General features: G+C 49.6%; 13 protein-coding genes across 13 annotated transcripts; 6 read left to right on the forward strand and 7 right to left on the reverse strand.

Annotated features, from left to right (window-relative positions):
• Window positions 1–104: 104 nt before the first annotated feature.
• N7509_010854 (anthranilate phosphoribosyltransferase) lies at window positions 105–1,468 on the forward strand (the record flags this gene model as incomplete). The annotated part of the gene is made up of 2 exons (XM_056635491.1): window positions 105–443; window positions 503–1,468. 2 exons carry the CDS (start codon window positions 105–107, stop codon window positions 1,466–1,468), a joined length of 1,305 nt encoding a protein of 434 aa, XP_056486111.1.
• Window positions 1,469–2,031: 563 nt separating this feature from the next.
• On the reverse strand, window positions 2,032–2,342 carry N7509_010855 (Rpo12/RPC10 RNA polymerase subunit family protein; the record flags this gene model as incomplete). Its single annotated transcript, XM_056635492.1, has 2 exons — window positions 2,032–2,056; window positions 2,134–2,342. 2 exons carry the CDS (start codon window positions 2,340–2,342, stop codon window positions 2,032–2,034), a joined length of 234 nt encoding a protein of 77 aa, XP_056486112.1.
• Window positions 2,343–2,817: 475 nt separating this feature from the next.
• On the reverse strand, window positions 2,818–4,695 carry nar1 (iron-sulfur cluster assembly protein NAR1; the record flags this gene model as incomplete). The annotated part of the gene is made up of 2 exons (XM_056635493.1): window positions 2,818–4,524; window positions 4,591–4,695. 2 exons carry the CDS (start codon window positions 4,693–4,695, stop codon window positions 2,818–2,820), a joined length of 1,812 nt encoding a protein of 603 aa, XP_056486113.1.
• Window positions 4,696–5,383: 688 nt separating this feature from the next.
• On the forward strand, window positions 5,384–6,520 carry N7509_010857 (uncharacterized protein; the record flags this gene model as incomplete). Its single annotated transcript, XM_056635494.1, has 1 exon — window positions 5,384–6,520. The coding sequence occupies one exon, from the start codon at window positions 5,384–5,386 to the stop codon at window positions 6,518–6,520; it is 1,137 nt and encodes a 378-aa protein (XP_056486114.1).
• A 500-nt stretch (window positions 6,521–7,020) lies between these two features.
• Window positions 7,021–7,844, reverse strand: N7509_010858 (putative acetyl xylan esterase (Axe1); the record flags this gene model as incomplete). Its single annotated transcript, XM_056635495.1, has 2 exons — window positions 7,021–7,194; window positions 7,488–7,844. 2 exons carry the CDS (start codon window positions 7,842–7,844, stop codon window positions 7,021–7,023), a joined length of 531 nt encoding a protein of 176 aa, XP_056486115.1.
• Window positions 7,845–8,642: 798 nt separating this feature from the next.
• Window positions 8,643–9,903, reverse strand: N7509_010859 (class I SAM-dependent methyltransferase; the record flags this gene model as incomplete). The annotated part of the gene is made up of 7 exons (XM_056635496.1): window positions 8,643–8,676; window positions 8,730–9,158; window positions 9,223–9,486; window positions 9,546–9,586; window positions 9,644–9,719; window positions 9,773–9,814; window positions 9,884–9,903. 7 exons carry the CDS (start codon window positions 9,901–9,903, stop codon window positions 8,643–8,645), a joined length of 906 nt encoding a protein of 301 aa, XP_056486116.1.
• A 1,071-nt stretch (window positions 9,904–10,974) lies between these two features.
• On the reverse strand, window positions 10,975–12,153 carry N7509_010860 (putative formamidopyrimidine-DNA glycosylase; the record flags this gene model as incomplete). Its single annotated transcript, XM_056635497.1, has 2 exons — window positions 10,975–11,497; window positions 11,561–12,153. The coding sequence occupies 2 exons, from the start codon at window positions 12,151–12,153 to the stop codon at window positions 10,975–10,977; spliced, it is 1,116 nt and encodes a 371-aa protein (XP_056486117.1).
• Window positions 12,154–12,597: 444 nt separating this feature from the next.
• N7509_010861 (MIX23 family protein) lies at window positions 12,598–13,241 on the forward strand (the record flags this gene model as incomplete). The annotated part of the gene is made up of 2 exons (XM_056635498.1): window positions 12,598–12,670; window positions 12,733–13,241. 2 exons carry the CDS (start codon window positions 12,598–12,600, stop codon window positions 13,239–13,241), a joined length of 582 nt encoding a protein of 193 aa, XP_056486118.1.
• Window positions 13,242–13,823: 582 nt separating this feature from the next.
• N7509_010862 (peptide alpha-N-acetyltransferase complex A subunit NAT1) lies at window positions 13,824–16,461 on the forward strand (the record flags this gene model as incomplete). Its single annotated transcript, XM_056635499.1, is given in 5 exon segments — window positions 13,824–13,905; window positions 13,965–15,944; window positions 16,006–16,258; window positions 16,281–16,299; window positions 16,315–16,461. The coding sequence occupies 5 exon segments, from the start codon at window positions 13,824–13,826 to the stop codon at window positions 16,459–16,461; spliced, it is 2,481 nt and encodes an 826-aa protein (XP_056486119.1).
• A 578-nt stretch (window positions 16,462–17,039) lies between these two features.
• Window positions 17,040–18,670, reverse strand: N7509_010863 (Tim22-complex subunit TIM54; the record flags this gene model as incomplete). Its single annotated transcript, XM_056635500.1, has 3 exons — window positions 17,040–18,230; window positions 18,301–18,491; window positions 18,583–18,670. 3 exons carry the CDS (start codon window positions 18,668–18,670, stop codon window positions 17,040–17,042), a joined length of 1,470 nt encoding a protein of 489 aa, XP_056486120.1.
• Window positions 18,671–19,599: 929 nt separating this feature from the next.
• N7509_010864 (serine/threonine protein kinase CBK1) lies at window positions 19,600–20,289 on the forward strand (the record flags this gene model as incomplete). The annotated part of the gene is made up of 1 exon (XM_056635501.1): window positions 19,600–20,289. One exon carries the CDS (start codon window positions 19,600–19,602, stop codon window positions 20,287–20,289), a length of 690 nt encoding a protein of 229 aa, XP_056486121.1.
• A 2,223-nt stretch (window positions 20,290–22,512) lies between these two features.
• On the reverse strand, window positions 22,513–23,294 carry N7509_010865 (spliceosome assembly protein PRP11; the record flags this gene model as incomplete). Its single annotated transcript, XM_056635502.1, has 2 exons — window positions 22,513–23,208; window positions 23,283–23,294. 2 exons carry the CDS (start codon window positions 23,292–23,294, stop codon window positions 22,513–22,515), a joined length of 708 nt encoding a protein of 235 aa, XP_056486122.1.
• Window positions 23,295–23,474: 180 nt separating this feature from the next.
• Window positions 23,475–25,480, forward strand: N7509_010866 (uncharacterized protein; the record flags this gene model as incomplete). The annotated part of the gene is made up of 4 exons (XM_056635503.1): window positions 23,475–23,643; window positions 23,700–24,147; window positions 24,213–24,303; window positions 24,362–25,480. The coding sequence occupies 4 exons, from the start codon at window positions 23,475–23,477 to the stop codon at window positions 25,478–25,480; spliced, it is 1,827 nt and encodes a 608-aa protein (XP_056486123.1).
• Window positions 25,481–25,560: the final 80 nt, after the last annotated feature.

Below are 25,560 nucleotides of genomic sequence, written 5' to 3' on the forward strand. Positions count from 1 at the left end.
TCATTCAGTGGGGTTGGCATCATCCATTTGCGCTGCTTTTTAAAGTGACCCATTGAAGCTATTCTACGCAATAGATCGTCAATTGGATTTTCGATTTGGGAACTATGACCTCCACTCAACCGGCGCAGAGGGCCGAAAAGCCTGAGGTTGTTTCAATCTCCCCTCTGCTCCAACGCTTAGCATACCCCTCTACAGCTGAAATCCGCGTCAGCGCAGAGGACATTGCTTCAGCTTTTGCTCTGATTTTTGAAGACCGACTTTCCGATATTCAAACGGCAGCTCTTCTAACTTTGTTGCACTCGACTGGTAAGGATAAGGATGCTGCCGTCATTGCGAAATGCTCCCACCGCATGAGAGAAGCTGCTTGCCAAATCGACAAAGCTGCACTCAAGAAGGTTGTCAAAGCCCGGGGGATCCGTGAGGGTAACTACAAGGGTGGCTTGGTAAGAAACACTATTAAAACATTGGAGCTTCATTTGGCTGACATATGTTTCTTTGTTAGTGTGACATTGTTGGTACGGGAGGTGACTCTCATTCCACCTTCAACGTATCAACTACCTCCTCGATCATCGCCTCGCCACTTCTCATGACCGCTAAGCACGGTAACCGCGCGCAGACATCCTTCTCTGGATCCGCCGATGTCCTCAATGCTGTTCAACCGATTCCTCCAAACATCTCTGCAATTAATGCGGACAACGTGGCCAAGGTCTATGAAAAAACGAACTATTCATTCTTGTTTGCCCCGAACTTTCACCCTGGCATGATGTATGCGAACCCTGTTCGCCGCAGCCTCGGTCTTCGAACAATTTTCAACCTCATGGGCCCTCTCGCGAATCCTATTGAGTGGGCCATTGAGGCCCGTGTTGTTGGTGTTGCTTACCAGAGCCTCGGCCCCGTGTTCGCCGAAGCTCTCAAGCATGCTGGAGCCAAGAAGGCGCTGGTTGTGTGTGGTGCGGAGGATATGGATGAGATCAGTTGTGCCGGCCAAACGAACTGCTGGAGATTGTCAGAGTACCCCAACCCGGCATACAAGGAGTCATCCGGTGCCCAGGATGACGACTCAAGTGAAGACGAAGAAAACCCGCGCACGTTGGTAAAGATTGAACCCTTCTCGCTCCATCCCTCGGATTTCGGCTTGCCGACTCATCCTTTGACCGAGGTTTATGGGCGAAAGATGCCCAAGGACAATGCTGCCAAGCTAATGAGCATTCTCCGCAATGAGTTGCCACGAGAGGATCCCATCTTGGAGTTCGTCCTCATGAACGTTGCTGCCCTTCTTGTCACCTCCGGTATTTGCGAGGCTGAAACGAGCAACCTGGGACACGGTGATGATGGAAAGGTCATCACTGAGCGTGGCCCTGGAGGTGGTCGCTGGAAGGAGGGTCTGCGCCGTGCGCGCTGGGCGATTGAGAGTGGCCAGGCCCTGAAATGCTTTGAGCAGTTCATCGAGGTCACCAACCAACTTTAAAACGTGCAGTGCACAACAAGTTGCCAAGTTGCATATTTTCAGACATATCCAGCTTTTCGGTCTTCTCTTCTGGTCAATTAATGAGTCGACTTTACATTTCTTTCTTGTTCTTATTCCAATAATTGAGTGTGAGCTCGGGCCCACTTTTATTTTCGACTCAGATATTCCAGACGTACACTGGTCACGGTCATTCTGCTTGCAACTTAAAACAATAAAGGAAAACCAGAGTTCGAATTGATTGCAGGTAATTTTCAAACTCAACAGCTCCCCCATCCTACAATGATGGTAGAGCAACATAACCCTTACTGATACTTTTTGTCAATACTTGTTTTAAAGAGGATGTTTCCACGGAATCGTAGTCTCGTGTGATTCATATTTAGTTCTGTATAAGAACTCCAAAAACGCCAGTTGATGCATCATTCGTCGCAAGCGAGAACAGAAATAGAAGAAACAAAAAGAAGTGACAGTTCGCCAGGTCGCGAGTCGCAAACCCCATCAACTCCACCATATATCCCAAGGCCGTTAGACCGGGGTTATTATTATTCATCGGACTGAGATTCGATTTACCGGGCCTGGAACTGGACCATACTAGATAAAGCAAGGTGAGTCAGTGAATGCGCTCGGCGTCGTTCAATAGCTCGACCACAGCTGAAAGAGGATCTTACCGCTTGGTCCGCTCCTTGTATAGTACACGGTGACCACAGTCCTTGCAGCGAATCTGGTCGCCGCGCTTCAGAGGAACACGCGCGGAGCACTCGCCGCAAAGGTAGACGACAGAGGGGCTATCGACAGCCATGGCGCTGAATCCGTTGTCGGCGCCGAAGCCGTTCTGACCGCCGCCCATCGAGGGGACCTGGTATGCTTCGCGGGACATTTTGGAGATGGTTCGGTTTCAACGGAAGGTGCGCAAAGGTTTGATAATCGTGTGTCGAGGACAACGGGGTTTGGAGAGGGAAGCGTGGATGCGGAGATGTCAAATGTCTCGCGAGATTCTTTTTTCGCGGAGGATTTCTGCTTACCTCATCAAAGCCCCACCCACTTCCCTTTTTGGGACTCAATTTTCACATATGGGGTTTATAAGCTTCACAGCTTCTATGCCTTAATCAACTTTGAAGCACATTTAATCTGGTCTTCTTACTCTTGAGATACATTTATAGTAGCTTCGGGATTCTGATATTTAAGTTTATACCTATATTTAATATTGATGAAACGATCATTTACCAGCCAACAGCTATGTATCTAATACGCCCCAAAGAATGGTATCTCCCCATAAATGCAACAAATAGCCATCCCAGCGCCATGCAATAAATAAAATGTGTATCATAGTATGGGAGGAGTAGCAAAATGCTTTACCACCCACCGCCAATCTTCCCAGCAAGTTCGACCACTCGACTGGTGTCATTGGATGCATTTTGTTCTTTTCCAACATCGCTTTCCACTTTGCGATAAGTGGTATAAACAAGCTTCGACAAAGGAATACCCATGAACTGCGACCAATTTTCTAATCCTTCATGGATTCTCTGCTCCTTATCTGCAATTGAAAGGGAATTCTTGACGATTTCCGGTTCGACCTCGGAATCGGATTCCATCGAGAAATATGCTTCATCCACACGAGCGAGCCAGGCACGCTGTTCGTGAGGCGTCGGTTTCATAGCCCCTTCAGTACCCTCCGATTTTCCTGTGCTTTCTAGCGGATGCGTGATCTCACGAGCATCTTCCACTCGAATTTGCCCTCCACCATTGGTGCAACCTCCGGGGCAGGCCATCACTTCCACATAGGAATAATCCGAGCCGGAGTTTCCAGCAGCAGCATTGCGGGACATTGGCTGACGCCGGCTTGCAGGCAAAGGCTTTGCCCCAGGGAGTCTGGATACTCGCGCGGGTTTCAGTTTTCGGACCAAATTCTGAATGTTTCGGAAGCCATAGTAGCGGGCCGCCTTCATAATCGGTTGCCCGTCTTGAGAATTTAGCACATACTCAACAACATCAGCGTTGCGTCCACGATTGGTGACAAGCTCGCTGCCTGGGTTCCGGGCCTGGAATGTCCTCAGAACGTGGTGGAGGTAACCCCCGGAAGTAGAAGTTTCTAGCGACTGTTCAGTTGCTGAATGTTTAGAAGAAATAAAAGACTCGAAAGTCTTCTCCGGGAATGGTATATTGAAGGGCCCTGAAATCGGCTGAAGAGGCATGCTCGGCAGAGAGAGGCCTCGAGAGGAAGCCAATGAAAGGATTTCTCTTGTGGTGATAACACAATCAACATCACGAACAGGTTGAGAAGTTCCAAGTGCATCTTTGCCTGATTGCCATGATATATCGGTAAGTTCCTCTCGACTAGCTTCCAACTTTTTATCGAAGCATGGCATCACTGCCAAGTGCCAGATTTGGGATGCCGGGATGCCGAGAGATTTGCTCAGAACAGTTTTGAGAAAAGTTCCCGATAAAGCTTGTGGAGACTTGAGTCTAGACAAATGAGGCAGCACAAATGGGTGTGTCTTTTCAGCATAGCAAATCCAGCCTGGGCATGCAGAAGATAAGATTGGCCGCTTGGGAAGAGGAAATTCTTGACCACCGGCTAGGATAGACTCTGGCGCATTGATCGATTCCGACACCTCGTCAGCGGTAAGCACCAAGACTGCCTCACGCATGGTGTTTGTGTCGACCACCCACGAAAATCCACCGCCATGTTTCCCGCCACTGCGCAGTCCCTGCGGCCCGCGTAGGAACTGGTCGATCATATACCCAGCCTCCCTCTCAGAGATACCATAGGTAGCCGCCAAGCTGGCTCGTACCTGCGGGCTCACACTAGCAACGAAGACTCTGCCTGGGTTGGGTGTCTCGGCATTGCTTGATACCGTCGCATCGGTTTTCTGTCCCAAGGGGATCTCGGGGTGGGCGTCGAGGGTATTGAGGACTTCAGTATGTGACTGCAATGAGATCAAGACTGCTTCTGCGGATGTCACACATCCCGAGCAAGCAAGGCAGTCGGTCAAAGAAATTTGGGCGGGTGGAAGGTTCTCGGGCTCGACTTTGTCTTCAGTGGTAACTTCGTAAGGATTCTTTGAAATGAAAGGCAGTCAGTACCAAATAAAAGAGATGTGTGGTCGGATGACAGTTCGACAAACCTCCTCCTTTGTGCTCTTTTGTGGAAGGGTTTCCACTGGCTTTATACACGCGACCCCGGGCGAAATGAAATCGTTCAGATCGTCCGCCGACAGGATCGCGCTCATGGTGGCGGGGTACCGCTGCGGGCGAAACGAGACCACACAATTAGATAATAGGCCAGAAAGTATTGCAAGACAGTTCGTCAAAGGACCGTTTGCTCGGAGGTATGATTTAAAAGTAAAAGAAAGGAAGGGAGATAATGCAAAGTTACAAAATAGTGCAAGAGTCCAACGGAAGCCCTCGAACCAACAAGGTTGGCCGTTTTGTCATCCAATCTCAATCTGGTGGCGACATCGGCGCACCGATAAGCACTGACCGCCTGCCTTGCGGGGCACTGACAGCCTTGGCGTCCTCTCATTGGCCGCTCGCGATCTATTCCCTCTTTCACCCTTTGAATCCGCCTAGTATGGTAGGGACTTTGACATCAACTATCAAAGGATTGAAGATTCTGGTAATTGACTCGCTCATTACATCCGAAATAATTGGACATTCATGATCTTCTGTCTCTTTCATGAAATCAAATACCACATCAGTGCTCAAAGAAATCACCGAACCTCCCATTTGCACTTTGTAGTCCAGGCGACATTTCTTTTAAAGATGAGGTCTGGTCTCCTTCGAAATGAATGCTCGAGGGGAAAACAGTATTTCGGAGCTAAAAGCAGCTACATAATGAGCGAAAGCTTTTTTATTTTACTTTTTCAATCATACACTCCCAGCACCAGGTCGAAATAATCAAGACCAATTTCTTTAGCCATGTCACCCCCACCGCTGAAAAGGACGAGGTCGGGAAACGATCCAGTCTTTGTCAGTCCCCCGAAAGAGCACTCGAGGAAAGACCTAGTCAATGTCACCAAAGACACACTCGAAGTCATTCCATATATCATCAAATCTCTAGAAGCACTTGGTGAAGCCCCTCGGGCTAGTATGGTCTACGAGCAATCTGAAGAGAGCTGTCCACCACTAGATAGGGAAAACCCTTATTTTCCAGACCAAAAGACAGATGTTAGAGTGGTACTAGAAGATACATTCGATGCCGCTCTGGCACTTGGAAACATGCATCAATACTTGGGTAGCCAAGATCGAACTCCCGTCTGTGTTTTAAACTTTGCGAACAAAACTTATATCGGAGGAGGATTCTACACCGGATCTAAGGCCCAGGAAGAAGATCTTTGTCGCCGAAGTACCCTTATCGAGACGCTTCATCCTCAATTATACCCCATGGATGACGATGAGTGTATATACTCCCCAAGTGTCTTCGTGTTTCGAGAGAACGCCTCAAAGAACCATAAGATCATGTGGACCGACCGTGTTAGCATTTTGCCTGAAGTCAGCGTCATTTCCATGGCTGCAGAGCAACGTCCTACTCTGAACCGGGCCGGAGATGACTACGCAAATTCACCGTCCCGCGAGTTGATGAAGAATAAGATGCGTTTGATCCTCCGTGTAGCTGCCAACTCCTACCATCGCAGACTAGTTCTCGGTGCCATTGGCTGTGGAGCATTCGGTCATCCATCGAAACGTGTAGCCGAGCTCTGGCTTGACGTGCTATCGGAGGAAGAATTTGGAGGATGGTTCGAGACAATCGTGTTTGCTGTTTGGGACCCAAAGCCCCCTCATCAGGTCTTTAAGGATTTCTATGGCGTCCTTGCTGGTCAAAACCTATGGCAATATCACGATAGCGAAGAGGAGAGTGAAGGCTCAGTGGATAGTCGCAGTGGCAGTGATATTGATGATGGTAGTGATGAGGGCCTGGAGGAGGTACCTGAGACAGGCCATAAGAGAAAACTTGACGAAACGGAGAGGGCAGATGAGTCAGACTCGGAGCAGGAGCAAGATAGGCCCGCGCAGGAGGAAAGCTCCGACTCGGAGGATGACGATGATAGCAATTAGGTAGTAACCAGTAGTAAAGGCAGTACTACCACTAGGTAGTTCTATAAGCCCTGGAGTGTTTGAGGAAGCGACAAAATATTCCACTCACTTCGCAAGGGTATGACTTGATATGTTTTTTTATTATTTTCAACAATATACTGTTCTATATAATTCATAATTCCAACTTTGAAAACGCATCAAGTAATGGCGTCAATCTCTGATTCAAGTTCGTTGAGGTCAATGACCAATATCATGCTAGGTATCGATAAATAGGGGTTTCTTAGATCTCAATCAATCTCCAAACCAGCCTTTATGTTGCCGTTTGAGGATTTTGGACTTTTATGGATTTCTTTCTTTGGATCTCGGGTTATTTATTGAAGCACACGAGAAAGGCTAATAAGCTTCAATATTGTTCTTCGCATGTGAACACTTGAAATTAAATCACGTCCCACCTACTACCATTGACTATCAAAGCTGCCAGTGTTCAATCTTATCTGTGCTCCTAGCTTCTATGATGAGACTCAGCTAGAAATCTTGCTCTTGATGAATGTCAAAGCCTGTGCGCCGTATTCTGCACCATAGCCCAGGTGAGTTGCTGCATTGCTGCCATTGCAGCAATATGGGTCCGAGGCATCACAGTACGATTGGATCTTACTGGCAGATGGGCAAGTAAATCCCGCAGGACGTTCGTCGAACTATTCGATTGTCAGCTCCAGGATCGAGACAAAAATATCAAGGTAAAAAATACCCCTCCTGCACTGCAGGTTCCAACATCATATGATAAGCCTGCCCTGAAAAGGGGATCTCCCATAAAAATAGCAGCCTTGACCATATTCACGGCAGAGGAAGAAAGCCGGACCGATGTATCGGTAACTCCTTGGTTGGGAACACCCCCACCACACAAAGCAGCGTCCATAATCTCGCCTCCCTGACTTGGTCAGATTTCGCGTTCCTCTCTATCAATTTGAAGTACAGAGCATTGACGAACCTGGGAGTACCCGACTAGGACTAATTTGGTGTCAGGACACTGCGAATTGAAGGAATTGACAGCAGAGGCAACGGCCTGGATTCCCTGCGCAACTGAACTAGAATAGCTCACGCTCCCACATGAGGATTGCCCACCGCAGGCAGGGTAACTGATAGCTTCAGCTGTCGACCCAGAATAAGCGCTTAGTACCTCGTTGACAACAGTGCTGGATGACCCGTAGCCTGGGGAGACAGTGGTCTCACGTGCACCAAAAATATGGACACCAGGACAGGCTGCACGTCTGTTGATACCTGCGTCGAGCGGTGTAGCGTAGGTTCCGCCGACGAGAAAAGAGACTGCCAGTAATTTGGACCACATGGTGCCAACAGAGAATAGGTGGGAAAAAGTGAAAAGAACTTGTCAGCTAGCAAGAGTGAGAAAGATCAAGATGAGGTTGGTCTGGGATTATTTGTATGAAACCGGGCTCAGATGAGGTCCTCTTCAAGTGAGCGGAGACCGCGCCCATTTATAGAAGTAGTCCGAACTCCACCCCTCCTGGGCGATCATTGAGTCCAGAGCCCTAGAAGACTTCGCTTGCTTCCTCAAGGCCATCCATTCGCGGGTGTTGAAGAGCTCCTTTCGACCGAAGAGATAATTTGCCTAATAACTCAGCAAGCATGGATCTTTTGTCGATCAAGCGTGGATGTTCTCTGGACTTGCAATGAGGCATCTCAAGATTAGCCGTGAAGAAATGCATCCGGGATTCAGGCTGAATCAATGGATGTGTCACTCTAAGAAGCCTAGCTTGGCGCCCCGCCAAAGTATAAAAAGGGTTGTACTAGTAGTTTTGGATGTGGAACATGTTTCAAGGGATGTACTCCCCCGCATCATTTAAGGTAACTAAATAGTAGATCACCTGTCATGGAATAGCTTTCATTGCGCGTTTTCACATACCATATACCATCAAAAAACCAGGAATTATTCGGCAAACATGTTTATCAGGTAGGCTTTCCTGTCATGTTTCCAAATTGAGTCATTCGGGCAGCTGGGAGAATCATGCCTTAACTGTGAAATCAAGGAGGCTTGGAGATGGATGAAGCATTCGCGAATAATTAAGCCTTGCCAAAATAAGATAAGATGGAAAATAAATTTATAATGGCGTATGTTAGACTTCTGCTAATTGAGGGGCTTTCTGGCCCAAACACGTCGTCTGAAAATGGTAAGTTGACGCTCAGCAATGGCCAGATCTGGAAGGTGACTTACGCTCTTTGGTAGGCATGAACCTTAGGATTCTTCAATTCGGACCGAATTTTTCCAACGTAGGTCTGTACCTGCTCTGGAGGCCACGGACTTGGTGCGCCAAATCTGGTAAGAAGCCACATCCCCCATCCTTCTAAACCAGCGGACCACATATGATAGTTCATTAGCCCTGCCTCCTTGAGCTGCTTATCTTTAGGCCAGGCACCAATGGGCCACTTGTTGCTCTTCTCATTTAGATGAACAAACCCAGCACGCTCGATTGAGGAGCTCATCGTATTAAGAGTGTCGATTCGGCGACCAGACCTCTCTGCGCAGCCAAATGTGGCATCTCCCCAGCTCGCAGCCATACTATCGTCCGGGACACTTTCATCGTCGGCTTCGAGATGCGCATCTAGCTCTAGTTGTTCGATCCAGCCACCCGGCTTGAGATTTCTGAATGCCAAAATGAGAATTCAAGACAAGGAAACTTTGATCTGAAAACAGAAGCGTAACTTACTCGTAGCATTTTTGGTAGACAATGTCCCACTCTTTCTCTGTGAATGCGCCAAGCATGATACGCAGGTGGATGAAGTCGAACGGCTCACGCCAGGTCCATTCGCGCAAGACATCATCCACCTCCAAGATGCAGTTCGGTGGCATCCATGTCACAGGGGGTGGGAAGATATCTACACCACGAACGGTAGCTAGGAAAAATATTAGTGCCTGAGAAATGGGCTTGCGAATATCCGAGTCACCTTGAGGGAACATGTCTGCAACGTCGCTAAGATAAAATATGAGGTCAATTTGCGAAACAATATAAAGGGAGAAAATTCAGCATACATAGCCCATAAGCCATTTCCAGTTCCGATGTCAAGAATATTCTAGTGATTTGAGTGTTGAGGATATGGTTTTGGGGGTTATTGATTCTGTTGACCTACCTTCGCCGAACTTCCGACAGGGGCTCGGAATAGTGGGTTTGGTGTATCGGATTCCAAAACCACGGCAACAGCATGACTGCTCATGTTTTATTAACTTCGTTCTTGTGTTTAGGGGCCATAATGATATACCCTGCTTCTAAGCTCTCAAATTGCAAATCGTCGGCCGGGCTCCTAGTGCAAGGTTAGAGCCAAAAATATTGTTCTTCAATTTCTCTGTTTCCCTCTGTGTAGTGTTCTAACCAGTATGCATCTTCTCTCATGGTTTGGTATCTGACATATTGTTAGGAAACGCGGCTGATGAGTCGGCATAGCTTGCTTACCGCCGACCATTTTCGATCAGACCTCTATAGATTGAGGAAGAAACTGAAGTGGTTTCACTGCGGCGGAGAAGAAAAAAGAAATGTCAAGAATCTGGGCGCTTGCAAAGGTACAGGTTGGAGCATACGATTGATTATCCTCTTCGGTGCTCGGATTTGCTATATAGACATCGGGATCCTTGCATGAAAATCAGACGTTGTGCCATTGAGTGCAAAGGCGACTTTCAAGATCTCAGTCACTCACCACCGCGATTCTTTCATTGCTATCGGCTTCAGACATAACGAAGGCGATGGAAATACCTGGTCAGAGTACACTGAATGGGTTTGAGGAAATGCAAATTAAACGGAGGGGGAACGGGTACTCGTACTTTTCCTGTTGTTGTTAAACCATGTGGCTGCAACTCTATGCATTCGATATGGGGCCTCGTGGTCTATTGGTCGAATTGATCGACTCGTACCCATACTCGCTGCATCAAACAACCCATCCATGGCAAGCCGACCAATCGTGTCACTGTTTACTGCTGATCGTTTCTTCCTCTGTCAAGCGAAGGAAGCGTTGAGGGGCCGCGCCGAGGGGCCGCGCCGTTAGTCCCGGACTGCCTTTCCTCCGGAGAGCTCCACAGGTGATGGATATGCCACCTTCATTGACCCGTTTCGATCAATTCAGAATGCATCTCATCTGGATAGTGAAATAACTTTGAGAGTATCAGCATCCATTGTTTGAGTCACGTCAGTAAAGCTCATCGAGATGCATTTCGGTATTCATCTGATGCCAGCCCTTGCAACGCGAAGGATCGCTCGCATGTGGGGCACGAGGCGTGTCATTTAGATTGCTACATTAAATGATTTATGAAAGAGTTTATGTGTCATGCATTATCTTCGTCATATGAAGATCCTCCAGCTGGTGTAAGGTGCCCTCGTGTGCCTGCTGGGGACACATCGAGAAAATCGACAAGAGAACTCGAATACAGATTTGGAAGAGGATTGAAGACAGAACTAAAATCAGACACTCATTCACTTTCTGGAGCGTGTTGAGCGACGCCGCTCCACAGGGCCAACGACGTCTTTCTCTTCGCCATCCTCCTCCTTTTTAATGGCGGAGATGCTCTGCCTCTTGGGCCCGCGGCTTTTAATCTCGGGCTTGGACTTGTCATCAACTTCAGAGTCGTCTTCCTGTTTCGTTGCCCTCTTCCGTTTTGATGCGCTCGAAATTTTCTTCGAATTTTCATCGCCGGTACTATTCGTGGCGAGGCCGGTCTTCTTTTGGACTGCTGGAACAACAGCGCTTGTTCTGCCGCCGACTGTGATGAATGTTATCTTGTCGCCGTTTGGAAGTGCCGACGATTGATTCTTCTTGCCCTTGCCCCATCTATGCTTGAAGAGCCAATGCTCAGGAAACTTTTCAGAATCCGCAAGAACTTCAATTGCAGTAGAGCAAACATAATGCATTGCGGTGTGAAGCTCCTTGACCTGGTCAGCGGACAGTGTATTACTGTACTGTTCCGGATGGATCTTGGCGTGGTAAAGAATTTCGTCCCTAGAGATAATAATGTCAGATGTTGCAAAAAGATATTAGTTGGGCATACTTGACAGGGCTTACCCCATCCAATTTCCGATCCCGCTGATATTCGCTTGGTCGAGCAGAAGTGCCTTAATGGGTACTTTCCTGCTCTTCAGCTTCTCTGCCAGCCAGCCTTCCGTCAGAATGTCTTTATCCGCAACAGGTTCCGGCCCATTTTCCTTCAGGGGAGTGTATTTTCGGATTTCATCAGCGGGGCAATCGACAAGACGAATTCGACTTAACCTGCGCGCATCGACGAATGCCGCTTCGGCCTTCGGCTCGTCGCTTGTTTCCAACAAAAATTTCCAATATTTGGGCGGCCACTCCTGGTCAACAGGCTTGTCCGAACGGTAATAATAGGTATCAGCGCCCTTGATCTTCAGCCAGCCAGCCATGCCAAAATGCATCACGGCATGTGGTGGAGAGGACATTGTGATCCAGAAGTATTTCCCTTGCTGCCCGGCACCCATGACCTGTTTACCCTGCAGTGCCTTTTGAAATTCGGCCGCAGTGGTCCCAACCTTTCCATAAACGATATCATCGTGCTGCGCCTGGACCTTGGAGAGGGTCTTGCCAACCAGATGTTGTCGGATGAAATGCACGATACGTGCAACCTCTGCGAGCTCAGGCATCAAGAAACGTGTATTATTGAACGAGAGACAAATGCAAATGATATAAACAAGTTGATGCAATATATGTATGAATAGTAATAGGGGAATGTAGTCTCGCAACGACGTGTCGCGTTTCTGATCACTAGATCACCTGACTCGAACTACATTTAAATGCAATTAGTCAGCCACGGCACTAGTCCTAATGGCGCGCCATTCGATGACGGAGGCTGCGGCGAGCTACCAACCTCGCCCATGAATCAGTAAACTGACCTTTGATCGAAGCCCATTTATACAAATATTACACTGTTGTTCCTGGCGTATTATCCCGTGTTCCGATCAATACCGATTCTTCCAGCCTTCGACAACTACCCTAAGTACCGGGAGCATCATCCGTCTCCACTCAAGCTGGCGTTGTTCTGGGCTACAGAAACGACTCGAGAAAGCGGAGGAAGCGACGGTGAAAAGATGACTGAAGCATCGTCAACAGAGGCTCCAGCATTGACTCCCCAGTTTTGCTTCAATGAAAGACTCCTCAGAGGTTCGTTGACCGAGCAGGTCCCACGAATTCCATCCGACTGACCCGTGTTTTCTTTCGTCTAGACTTTTTGAGTCTTTCGCGGTCGACTATCGACGATTCGATTACGCAGAATCTTAATGCGTTAATAACCCCAGCCCGTGAGGGTTTCGATCCATCTTCTACCGCTGTGCGACAAATCGATTCCAAAACCCGGAAAGCGATCGATCCAAGAAATTGCCAGGGTTTCAAGGACAATGTGCTATTCCCGTCATGGCAGACTCGCTCCGACGTGTTAACCTACTGCGCCGGTGTTGCGACAAGTCCGGACCCCGATGATCCTGACCTGATCCTACGGGAGACCGAATCTGCGAGGGATCGAGAGCGAGTTGTGAATGAACGACTGGACCCATATTCAGCACGTTTCTTTCCCCGGGAGGCTAGAACAGAGTCACTCGCGAACTTAGTACGAAACCAACGGACCGTGGAAGATATCATCCGCACGAGAACCTGGGGCATGGTGACCGAAAGATGTGGTGGCTCTACGTCATGGGAGGATGCATTGAACAATTGGCGTCACAGCAATCAACGATGAATCAGTTGGTGGTAAAGTCAATCATTGGCGTCATGAATTGGCTGCTTATATTATACGGCTTTATTGGCTCTGGTTAAGCTTCTTTTGGGCCCGGTTGCTCTACTCTTCACTTTCATGTACAATAAGTATTGAATACATCACAGCATACATAGCGTTGTCTTTACGAACCTGAACATCATGCACGTGTACCTGAAAGTTTCCATCTAGATATCATGATGTCAAGTTAAATTTTGTCAGTTGGAGGAAGAGGGGTATGGTATAGCAAGTAAGGTATTTAGGCGGTAACTAGTAAGACCTTGCCATGAAAAGCTTTACAAGAACAACCCCTTATCGGTTACACAAAAGGGTTGCCACTCTGGGTGAATGCAGTTAAATTTCCTAGTCTCTGCATTCAAATGCAGACGTCAAATGTAGACGCGAGCCCATCGACGAGATTGAAATTTCTCTTCAGCCTCGTTCTGAGCCTTGGGCTATCTTATCGGCCCAGCTGGTTCTGCCAAAGTCGGACTCGGAGACGCCGCTCCCCGCACACATCGATTCCTCACTCGCACAAGTCAATTCACTCCAGCCCCATCGCCCACCATGCCGCAACCATTGAACTCCAAGGACCAGTCCTTGTTTCGTCAAGTGGTTCGCAACTTTGAGCAGAAGCAATACAAGAAAGGTCCCGCCTCCCCCGCACCCTCAATCGTCCCGCGTCAGCTAACACCGTTTTCATCATAGGCATTAAAACGGCAGACCAGGTTCTTCGCAAGAACCCCAAGCATGGCGATACACAGGCGATGAAGGCTCTGATCATGAGTCATCTGGGTCAGTTGGAAGAGGCGTTTGTGCTTGCCAAGGAGGCTCTGCGAAATGACATGAAGTCGCACATTTGCTGGCACGTGTACGGCCTGCTATACCGACAAGAGAAGAACTTCGATGAAGCGATCAAGGCCTACCGCTTTGCCTTGCGACTGGATCCCGAATCCCAACCTATCCAGCGGGATCTGGCACTCCTTCAGATGCAGATGCGCGATTTCCAGGGATATATCCAGAGCCGCAGTGCTATGCTTCAGGCGCGCCCGGGTTTGCGACAAAACTGGACCGCATTGGCTATTGCTCACCACCTTTCCGGGGATCTGGAGGAGGCCGAGAAGGTTTTGACCACCTACGAAGACACCCTGAAGGATGGTATCCCACCCGTTGCCGATATGGAGCACTCTGAGGCTTGCCTGTACAAGAACACAATCATCGCGGAGACAGGCAACCTGGAACGAGCCCTGGAGCACCTGGAAAAAATTGGCTACCGGTGTACCGATGTGCTTGCCGTGATGGAGTTGAAGGCAGACTATCTCTTGCGACTTGGCCGCAAATCAGAGGCCGAAGAGGCATACACCGCTCTGTTGGAGCGAAACCCCGAGAACTCAGTCTACTACAATGGCTTGATTCAAGCGAAGGGAATCCCGGAGACTGATCACAAGGCGCTGAAGGCTCTGTATGATGAGTGGGTGGAGAAGAACCCTCGCGGTGATGCGGCCCGTCGCATTCCCCTCGACTTCTTAGAAGGGGAAGATTTCAAGCAGGCCGTCGATGCCTATCTGCAGCGGATGCTGAAGAAGGGTGTTCCCTCGCTGTTTGCAAACATCAAGTTCTTGTACTCCAACTCTGCCAAGCGCGACGTAGTGCAGTCGCTGGTTGAGGGATATATCTCTGGCAAGGCTGGTTCGCAGGCGAACGGCTCTGCGGAAGGCAAGCAAGATAACAACGAGTTCTTGACATCCACCTACTATTTCTTGGCCCAACATTACACCTACGAGCTGAGCCGCAACCTCACAAAGGCCATGGAGAATGTTGACAAAGCCATCGAACTGTCACCTAAGGCTGTTGAATATCAGTTGACCAAGGCACGTGTCTGGAAGCACCATGGAAACCCTGTCAAGGCAGCGGAGGAGATGGAGAAGGCTCGACTTCTTGATGAGAAGGATCGGTATATCAACACAAAGGCCGCCAAGTACCGCCTTCGTAACAACGAAAATGAGAAGGGTCTGGATCTCATGAGCAAGTTCACCCGCAACGAAACCGTGGGAGGAACATTGGGTGATCTTCACGAAATGCAATGCGTTTGGTTCTTGACAGAGGATGCCGAAGCGTTCCTGCGTCAGAAGAAGCTGGGCCTTGCGCTCAAGCGTTTCCACTCGGTCTTTAATATTTTTGAAACTTGGCAGGAGGACCAGTTCGACTTCCACAGCTTCTCCCTTAGGAAGGGAATGGTCCGAGCCTATGTGGATATGGTTCGTTGGGAAGACCGCCTGCGTGAGCACCCCTTCTACACCAGAATTGCTCTTGGTGCCACCAAGGCATACTTGCTTCTCAATGACCAGCCCGATCTTGCCCATGGACCCATTGCAAATGGTCCCAACGGTACTGGGGTTTCGGAGGAGGATCGCAAGAAGGCTCTCAAGAAGGCCAAGAAGGAGCAGCAACGCCTCGAGAAAATCGAGTCTGACAAGCGGGACGCCAGAAAGGCAGCCGCTGCCAATGCCAAGAGCCAAAGCGTGGACGGAGAGGTCAAGAAGGAGGACGCCGATCCCCTTGGAAACACTCTGGTGCAAACGAAGGATGCGCTCAAGGATGCTATGAAGTTCTTGACACCCTTGCTCGAGCTCAGTGCGCAGAATATTGAGGCTCAATGCCTAGGCTTCGAGGTCTACATCAGGAAAAGTATGTTTTAAGCCCGCCCTCCCCAAATTCAACACATTTTATTAATTCGCTGCACCAACAGACAAATACCTACCCGCCCTGAAGTGTCTCTCAGCCGCTCATGCCATCGATCCCTCAAACCCTACCCTTCACCTCCAGCTCCTGCAATTCCGCAAGACAATTGACAGCCTTACCGATGCCCTGCCCGCTGAAGCTGCGGAAGTCATCGATACTGAGTTTGAGAAACTTCTTCCCAAGTCCCAGAACCTCGAGGAATGGAACGAGTCTTACCTGTCAGCCAACAAGAACAGTGTTGCGCATATTCAAGCCGCTTTGTCAGGCCGTCAGCTCCTGAAGCCTGACTCGAAGGCTCAATGTGAGAAGGACCTAGTGGCCTCTCTGGACACTCCCTACCGTCACCATTGAAGAGGCCGTCGTTGCTCTTGAGAGGTTGAGCAAATGGGGCAGCGACCCGACTGCATACGCCGAGAAGGCTAGCAAGAAGTGGCCCGAGTCGTCAGTCTTTCAGCTGAACTGATTGCGCCTTGAGCTAGCAACGATCTTGTTCTCAGACTTCCAATGCCGCTTTTATTGATCGGTCGCTTATTATAGCGACGTTGGCCCGAAGGTAGCAACGTGGATGGAAGCAGTGGCAGGTATACACATACTCAGCTAGATATCGAATGATGGAGGACATCTCGTCGAAAAAGAGAAATACTAGAAACAGTCTTGAAATCTATACCTTTGATATGTATCTCAAAAAATTCCAAAATACACAAATGAATCAATGTCCAAAGTACAAGTATACGTACGATACCTGAAAGAAACATGAAGTACTACAAAGTATTCCAACTTGAATGTTCGTAGTAATTAGTGATTTCTTGAAAATTCTGGAAAATTCTCAGAACTTTTCCAAGTCTAGAATGCACATGTCATGTACACGCAAAGTAAAACAAAACACACAATAGAAGCGCCTCTAATATACAAACCGAGGAGGGAGGATGGATATGCAAGTGACAGAAAACGTGAGATCTCCCCATACAAGGGGAGTTTGGGACAAAAACACCCGCAACCTTCTATGTATACACATATAATTCAGACACCTTGATGCTGTTTTCACGCATCCTCTTCGCCATCAATGTTACCTAGGATGGGTTTGCGGCGGATGGTTTCATCGTCCTCACCATAGCCGTAGTTGATCCACATACTTCTCCAGAATGAAACAGGCGCAGGACGCTCTTCGCCGAGAATGTATTCCTTCTGCTCGGCAATGCGCTGTGAGCGAGCCTCGTCTTCGGTAGAGAGGACGGAGTGCTTCATGCGCGAGGAAATGCGTGAGTCCAGAGCAATGTCATTGATCCACACGCGCTCCCTGTCCTCGTCAATTGAGTTGTAGATAGATTTGTGCCATTCTTTCTCTTCCTTCGCTAGAACAGTCTGCTGCTCGTGGTTGCCGTGGGGCAATTCTGCGCCGGAGTCATCGGGCGAAGAGAAAGGAGTCGCATCGGTAGAGGATCCGCTGAGCTCGGAATCGAAGCCGAGGGTTTCATCGCGGTAGGGACGAGCGGCGGAGGCCAGAACAATGCTGGCAACATCACGACCAATGCTCTCAGCGAGATGACGTTGGTTGAGGTAACGATACATACGGATAGGGGTGTTTGTGAAGCCCAGGATGTGAGGGAACTCAATGGGGATAGAGCTGTCGAGAGACTGGGGGAGAGTGGAGGGAAGTTGAGCAGTAGGGTAATCGGCGGTGGTGATGTAGGCGGGCTTAGGGCCGGTAGGCTTAGAGGGCTTTTCCTTCTCTTCCTGCTCGGCCTTAGGCTCTTCTGTCTTGGTGTCGTCAACCTTGATATCTTCGAGCTTGGTGACTTGACCATTGTTAGCCTCATCGGGCTTGGTCTCGGGAGATTCTTGCGTGTCGGATGGCGACGGGCTAGGCTGGTCGCCCGTGGCAATGTCCTTCATCGTCTCCTCGGCACCTTCTGGAACAGCAACTGCCTCTTCGACAGGCGCGGGCGGCGGATCAAGAGGACCCAACCAACCCTCGTGCAATCCACGGACATATTCCTTCCAGGTGTGTCGGCCAATCACCAAATCACCCTTGGGGCCGGGTTCGTCGGTCACGCCCATCTTCTCTCGCGCCTCCAGAACAACGGTCTCCACGCTCGGCTCTTCCACGACGGTGGTTTGTTCACCGGCCTTTCTCCGGATTTTGCGAATGTGCTCCGCGGCGCCAGCGCGCACTTCTCCTTCCCGGCGTCCCTCGATCACGTTATAATCCAAAGCTGCGGCGGTCAAGATCGGCTTGACATATTCTTTGAAATGATCACGGGCGACACGCAAACCATCACCGGGGGGGAGCCGCGAGGTACACAGTCAATTTCCGGCGCATTTGATGCACATCCAATGGCTCGTTTGCAAGATGAGCCACGAGATCGCACCACTTCTGTTGGGTGCGTCGCTTCTCACGTCGGTCGTAGACGATTGCGCTCGTCAAGGATCCGGTGATGGTGAGGAAAATCATCCAGTTGCGCGAGGGGAGTTTGAAGCGGATGTTGGGTAGTCCTAACGTGGTTGATCGTGTCAGTGGTCATGGTCATGGTCATAGTCATGGTTATGATTATGGTTATGGGCTTGATCAAGGATCTCAACATACCCATCATTTTGAAAACCGGGTTAGGCGGCTTGGGAGCAGCCGCGGGCTTGCCGCCTGCAGGGGCTGTTGAGCTTGAAGAGTCGGCCATTTTCAATTGGAAAGTGGCAATCGCACACTCTTTTGGAGACTTTCAAGACTTTCAAGACTTTCTCAAACTTCGGGGAGAGTCGCCGCATCCCGAAAAAAGTCTCGGGCCCAGGATGATCCGCGTCACGTGAGAACAAGGAGTATACTTTTGGACAGTCCAATATAAAGTAGAGTAGAGTACCAAGAGAGTACACAGAACTTGGATATAAACTACTAGTATACTCACATTTATTGAGATAGGGGCTCCTGTAGCCCGGTTTCTCTCTTCCGAGTTATGGTTCCTTGTTCCTTGGTCTATTCGGACTAATTGGATTGACTTGTGTATTCTCAGCCCACCAACCACGCTATAGGATGTTCTATAACTCAGGTGTGAGAGCTCCCCAGGGACCCAAGTCCTAAAAAAAATTGCAGATCCAACTGGCTTGGAATGCACTCCCCCCTGGCTCCCACTCTGTACCAATAGAATCGGCAACATCTCCAGGATCATTTTTGACAACACCCACAATGCTCAGCACGAGGGGTTCGCGGCTACGTGTATCCACTGGGCCCAGGCGATCCAGGGCCGATCCGAGGGACGGCATACAGAGTACTTCCATGTAAAAAGTCAAGGGCCTCTTGATGGCAGCACCCTGGGAGAAAAGTCATAGCAGGCCGTAGCACACAGGGACCACAGACGGTTTCAGCCTTCCAGTAAAAACACCAAGAGAAGTTTGATCAGGGGCGGAGGCATCGAAGAAGTGGATTGTCTTTGCCTCCTGAGACCGCTTCTTTGCTCCCCGCCTTCTCCTTTCCCTGTCCCACTCCCATTCCCATTTCCATTTCCATTCCCAATTCCATCATCCACTTTCGAATTTCTCCAACAACCCCTCCACCTGCCTGTTGACTCCCCCACCCACCCCCGATTGATCGATTGGAGCTCAGACTGTCAAGATGGATCCCAATAACAACAACAATCGCCAGAATAACAACATGAATTACGGCTACAATGACCGGAACTACAATGCGGCCAACAGTCGCGCCTATCCCACCACCCCCTCCGCCTTTCCCCAACCCATCTATCAGACTCAGGGGGGTCAGGAATATGTTGATCCCGCCAATCCGGCCTATTCTCAAGGTTATTTCATGACCAACCCCTACCCTCCTCAGACACAGCAACAACAGTACGCCCAGCAACAGCAGTATGCGCAGCAACAGCAGCAGCAAGGCCTCCAGTCGCCTCAACCCGCCTATCAAAATCGGATGGGCTACCCCCCAACCGATGGAACCAATGGTCTCATCCAGCAATTTTCCAACCAGGATCTGAACGCCAATCGTGGCAATTTCTTCGGTCGGGGGAACTCCCCCGCCGCTGCTCAGCGCCCTCGTACTGCGGGCGGTTCACCTGCTGGTCCTGCGCAGGCAGCACACTTGGCCCCTCCGGTGCCTCGCAGCCCTCGGCCCCCGTCGGAGAATGAGGAGCTACAGCGTTTCTCGGATAGATACTCGGAGAATGTGCACAAGCGGGGCAAGGCCGCAAAGGAACTTGTCACCGTTTTCTTCCATGAGAACATCGAGCGTGCCCGTGATCGCAACATGCGGTACGTACTATTATACTCTAGCCTTTGTGAAGCCACTGTTTGATCTGAATAGCTGACATTGACTCTCTCTTCCTCGTATAGCTCCGTGGACCTTGACAAGACCCTCCGTGACCCCGCCGTCGTGGGTGACAAGAAACGCCAGGACGCCGAGACAATCTCAAAGAGGGAATCGGACTTCCTTCGTTTCCTCCGAACCAAGGAGACCCCGCAGAACTTCCAGACCATCAAGATCATCGGAAAGGGTGCTTTTGGTGAGGTGAAGCTGGTGCAACGCAAGACCGATGGCAAGATCTATGCCCTGAAATCTTTAATCAAGACGGAAATGTTCAAGAAGGATCAGTTGGCGCACGTTCGTGCCGAGCGTGATATCTTGGCGGATTCAAAGGATAACCCTTGGTTGGTGAAACTGCACGCTTCCTTCCAGGATACAGCCTACCTTTACTTGCTCATGGAGTTCTTGCCTGGCGGTGATCTGATGACCATGCTGATCAAATATGAAATCTTCTCGGAGGATATCACCCGATTTTACATGGCCGAGGTCGTGATGGCTATCGAAGCTGTCCACAAACTTGGCTTCCTTCACCGGTACGTGGTTCGACTCATGTTCTCTAATGTCGCAAGAGAAACTTGTCCACGTTCTTGCCATCATCGTTCATCTCATACTGACGAATCTCAATAGTGATATCAAACCTGACAACATTCTTCTCGACCGCGGCGGTCACGTCAAGCTTACAGATTTCGGTCTTTCAACCGGTGGAAAGAAGACCCACGACAACGCCTATTACCAAAACCTCTTGAAGAACTCAACATCGAAGGATCGCAACCGCAACTCCGGTTACTTCAACGATGCTATCAACTTGACAGTCTCCAACCGTGGTCAAATCAACACTTGGAGGAAGTCTCGTCGCGCGATGGCCTATTCTACCGTTGGAACTCCTGATTATATTGCTCCCGAGATTTTTAACGGACAAGGATACACTTATCTTTGCGATTGGTGGTCTGTAGGTGCTATTATGTTTGAGTGTCTTGTTGGCTGGCCACCATTCTGCGCCGAGGATACCACCGATACTTACCGCAAGATTGTGAACTGGCGTGAATGCCTTTACTTTCCTGATGAGCTGGTTCTCTCCCGTGAATCCGAATCTTTAATTCGAAGGTATGTCTTTCCCCCTATCCGGAAATTAAATTGCTGAACCCGAACTCACTTTCTTTCAACAGCTTCTTGTGTGACCCCGAGCACCGTATCGGAAGTGACGGCGGCCAACACGGCGGCGCAAGTCAGATCAAGAACCACCCCTTCTTCCGTGGCGTTGTCTGGGAACAACTGCGTGCCATCCGTGCTCCGTTCGAACCCCGACTCAGCTCCAACATCGACGTTTCGTACTTCCCGATCGACGAAATTCCCCAGGAAGACACCAGTGCTATTCACCGTGCCCAGGCTCGTGCCATGCCAGACTCACAGGAGGCAGAGATGAGTTTGCCATTTATTGGATACACCTACAAGGCTTTCAATGCCTTCCAGGCCTCCTAAACCTCCAGTTTTTGAGAACACATAGCTGGTCAGCGCGTTGTATAGGAGGGCGCAAGAAGCAGGCGGGGCTTGCATCTACTTCTGTACCAGCATGGACCCGGGCTGCTTGAGGCTTGGGCGTTTTCATCTCTCCGCCACGAATCGTCATTCAGCATATCAGCGCGATGTTTTCCGAGTCATGATCCCGAGCGCCGTCTTTTGATTTTAGTTCTGGATATCTAGCCCATCTTTTTATCATTCCGATATACCTCATGTCGGGGCCGAATGGGGCTTGTTAAGAAGTATCACATATTCGTCCTTTTCGCATTTCAGATCTCGATTTTGCATCTCATAGTCTGGAAAAACAAAAAGATCTGCCCTTGTTTACATATAACCGCTATAGTCATAGATTATGATAAGCTAACTTGCCACCTCTTTCTACATGTTAGCGCTCCAGTCTGGTTGGCATTTACTGAATTGGGATTCTTGGAAAGAAACGAAAATCAATTTCGGTGTACTCTCCACATCTAAACTTTACCATCCATGGATGATGCTTAGTGCCAGTAGAAGATATTCGGCTTTGAGAATAGTTGTCATCAATCAAGCTCAAATGGTATGCGGTTGCTCAAGTATCATAGAAATTATCAACAGGAATTAGCCCCAAACGCCAGTTCTCCATTTCCCACCACAGACATGACCAAATTCGGTTTTTTGAAGCCAGACGGCAAAATAGCCGCAAAAGATGAAAAGTCGTCCTCACATCTGCATAGGTGCCAAGCCAGGCACGCCACTGAACCGCTCCTCGCGCTCAGTCTTAAACATAATCTGCACCCAGAATTGCTTGCTATCCTCATCGAACCAAGTCCAGTATCTTCCCGGCCGGCGATCAATCTCGCGAGCCTGCAGCTTGAATCCGCAAGTCTGGTATGGCTCAGCAGCCACAACCAGGTATTGATAGTCATTATTCGGGTCCTCGATCTTTTGTTCGTAGGCGGACATGAATCGCACGCGCGGCACAACACCCGGGGTAATCTCCTGGAACTGCAACTGGAAAAGCAAACCCATTTGGCGGGTCAATGGGTCGCGGACCTTGGTAATCTTGTATCCGGGTCGACCGATCTTGATGGTCTGTTTCTTGACCTGCACACCCATAGCACCAGGCATGGAGGAAGGGTCTTGATTCTTGCCTTCGCGTTGTTCGCGTGCGGCTCGGCGGGCGAGGTTCGTCTGGTGCTTGCGCCCCTGCGTGTGGGCGAGATAAGAGCCGTCATTTTGGTGGACGGTCAGACAGAGTCGGCACTCGAAGCTTCCGACGTGGTTTTTGAAGAAATAGGGGTCTTTATCGAGATCGATTGATTCCAGCGCGAGCTTGCGCAGGCGCTCGCGACGGTCGGCGTTGGTTGCCGACTGAGAGGCGACACCTCCGCCGCCGAACTTGGAGCCTGCCCGGTTCTGGGAAACGTCAGTATCAGTAGATTCACGATGTGTATACTCGCATAGTTCCAGGGCATATAGCTGAAACATACCTGGTAATCCATTTTGGCGTGGCGTTCTCGTTGCGAAGAGTTGTAAAGGGCAAATCTGCGTGGATCGGGATAGACGTGGTTAGTAAGCGGGTTGCGGGCCCAGGAGAGGTACACGCCTCGCTGCTCTGCAATAGTTGACGGATCCGAAATTACGACAAGCTGCTGGTAGTAGGATCTTTACTTTCGAGTCAGATGGATCACTCGCTTGTGGGCCAGCGTCGGTCCTTTGATGGCCAGCTGTGCACCATCCGCTACGTAGGCAGTGTCCAGGGCACCGCTGGCGACTGGCTGGGTGTTGAGTGGGACGACGCAACTCGAGGAAAACATGCGGGGGAGCATAAAGGAGTCCGTTATTTCACATGTATGTCTTTTCCGGCCCTTCATAATTGTAATCATTTTATTTAACCTCATCTATAGGCAAAAGCAAATACCCCACGGCGGGGTCTTTCGTCCGTCCCTCTAGGCCATCAGATCCGCCCAGAAGTTTTTTGGAGGGACTGCGTGAAAAATACGCTTCTGAGTCCGAGCAGGAGCCTTCACAGCAAGGCAATCCAAATGGACCTTCGTCTAAAAAGCTGATTGAAATTAGTGGCAAGGTGGTTGAAGAAGTCGGCTTCGACAAGATCCGCAAACAGCTTGCAGAATTGCAAGAACTGCGGATTGTGCTACTCGATGGCCTACCAATTGCCGGAGTTCTGTCATCCTATGACCAGCCGGAGGATCAAGTTGAACAGTCTGTCGAAAGTATTGCAGCCACTTGCCCGAAAATCACAGAGCTGGACCTCAGCCGCAGTTTATTGACGAGCTGGCGTAACGTTTGGCAGATCTGCAGCCAGCTCAAGAAGCTGAGAAAGTTGAAAGTGAAGTAAGATTCATTGTCTCCGCAGATATTATATGTCTAGAGTTGATAGAAGCTGATTACCGTTACAGTGGCAACCGGTTTCATCCTTTGGAAAATGGATTCCTCTTCGAGGGGGTCACTGAGCTCCATCTGGAAGAGACATTATTAAGTTGGGACGAGGTACGGAGTTGGAAGTATCTTTCCACGAACAGAACCACAACTCACATTATGAATCCAGATTGTAGAAGTGGCATCACGATTCCCAGCCCTTAAATCACTCACGGCTTCTGGCAACCAACTCTCTACGATCTCTCGACCACTATCTGGCCACATCACCAAGCTTGTCCTCGAAAATAATGATTTCTCTTCTTTATCAGAAATCCGCAATCTAGCAGAATACTCGACCCTGGAACATCTATCACTACGAGGAAACAACATCAGTACCGTCAATGGTGATAACGACACCATCGCAGACTTCCACTTCTCAACATCCCTCCACTCGCTCGACCTTTCCCGCAACAGCATTCCTTCATGGGCCTTCCTCAACAAACTCTCAATCATGTTTCCAGCTGTAGCAACCCTCCGCATATCTGGAAACCCTCTTTATGATCTCTCCCCGCTTCCACCCGCCGTCGCAGCAGCGACATCTACCATGAGTGCCTCCAAACCAATGACGGTCGACGAAGGCTTCATGCTCACCCTTTCCCGCTTCCCACCTTCCCTCTGCGTTCTAAACTTCAGTGTCATCTCGCCACAAGACCGCTCGAATGCAGAGATGTATTACCTTTCACTGATTGGAAAGGAATTATCCGCCACAACCGCCGCGGAAGAATCACCTGTCCTCGCCGCTCACCCACGGTACGCTGAGCTGTGCGATCTATACGGCGAGCCAACAATCACAAGGGCTGTCATTGGTGATGCCGTGGGGGGTAGAGTGATCCATCCGAGGTCCGTAGCGGCAAGACTAGTCAAAATGGCATTCCGTTTACATGGAAAGTCAGGTGGATCAGACGCGGAGACTCAGGTGAAAGAGATCCCCACATCTCTCGATTCATACCAAGTGAAAGCTCTAGCATCTCGGCTTTTTGGACTTGAGCCATATGGGTTCAAGCTTATCTGGGAAACGGATGAATTCGACCCTGTGGAGAAAACAACAATGGATGATGGTGCAGCCGACTGGGACGAGGATAGTGATGGCGAGATGCGTGTACCTGATCAGGCATCTGCTTTTCCTGATAGTACGAGCCGGTTCGTGCGAAGGGAAGTGGAATTGTCGGAATCAGCAAGGGATATTGGCTTCTTGTTCCAAGGCGAAACGGGAGAAGTTAAGATTAGAGTAGAAGTGCCACATTCATAGTGCATCTATTGTCGTTGCATACTGGCATCCATCGTCGGAGAAAACTACATTGGTATCAAATACGAGAATTAGATTTCAGA

This window comes from Penicillium cosmopolitanum (genome assembly GCF_028827165.1).
Source record: "Penicillium cosmopolitanum strain IBT 29677 chromosome Unknown utg000009l:1.0-9042332.0:1.0-9050551.0, whole genome shotgun sequence".
Classification (NCBI taxonomy): Eukaryota; Fungi; Ascomycota; class Eurotiomycetes; order Eurotiales; family Aspergillaceae; genus Penicillium; species Penicillium cosmopolitanum.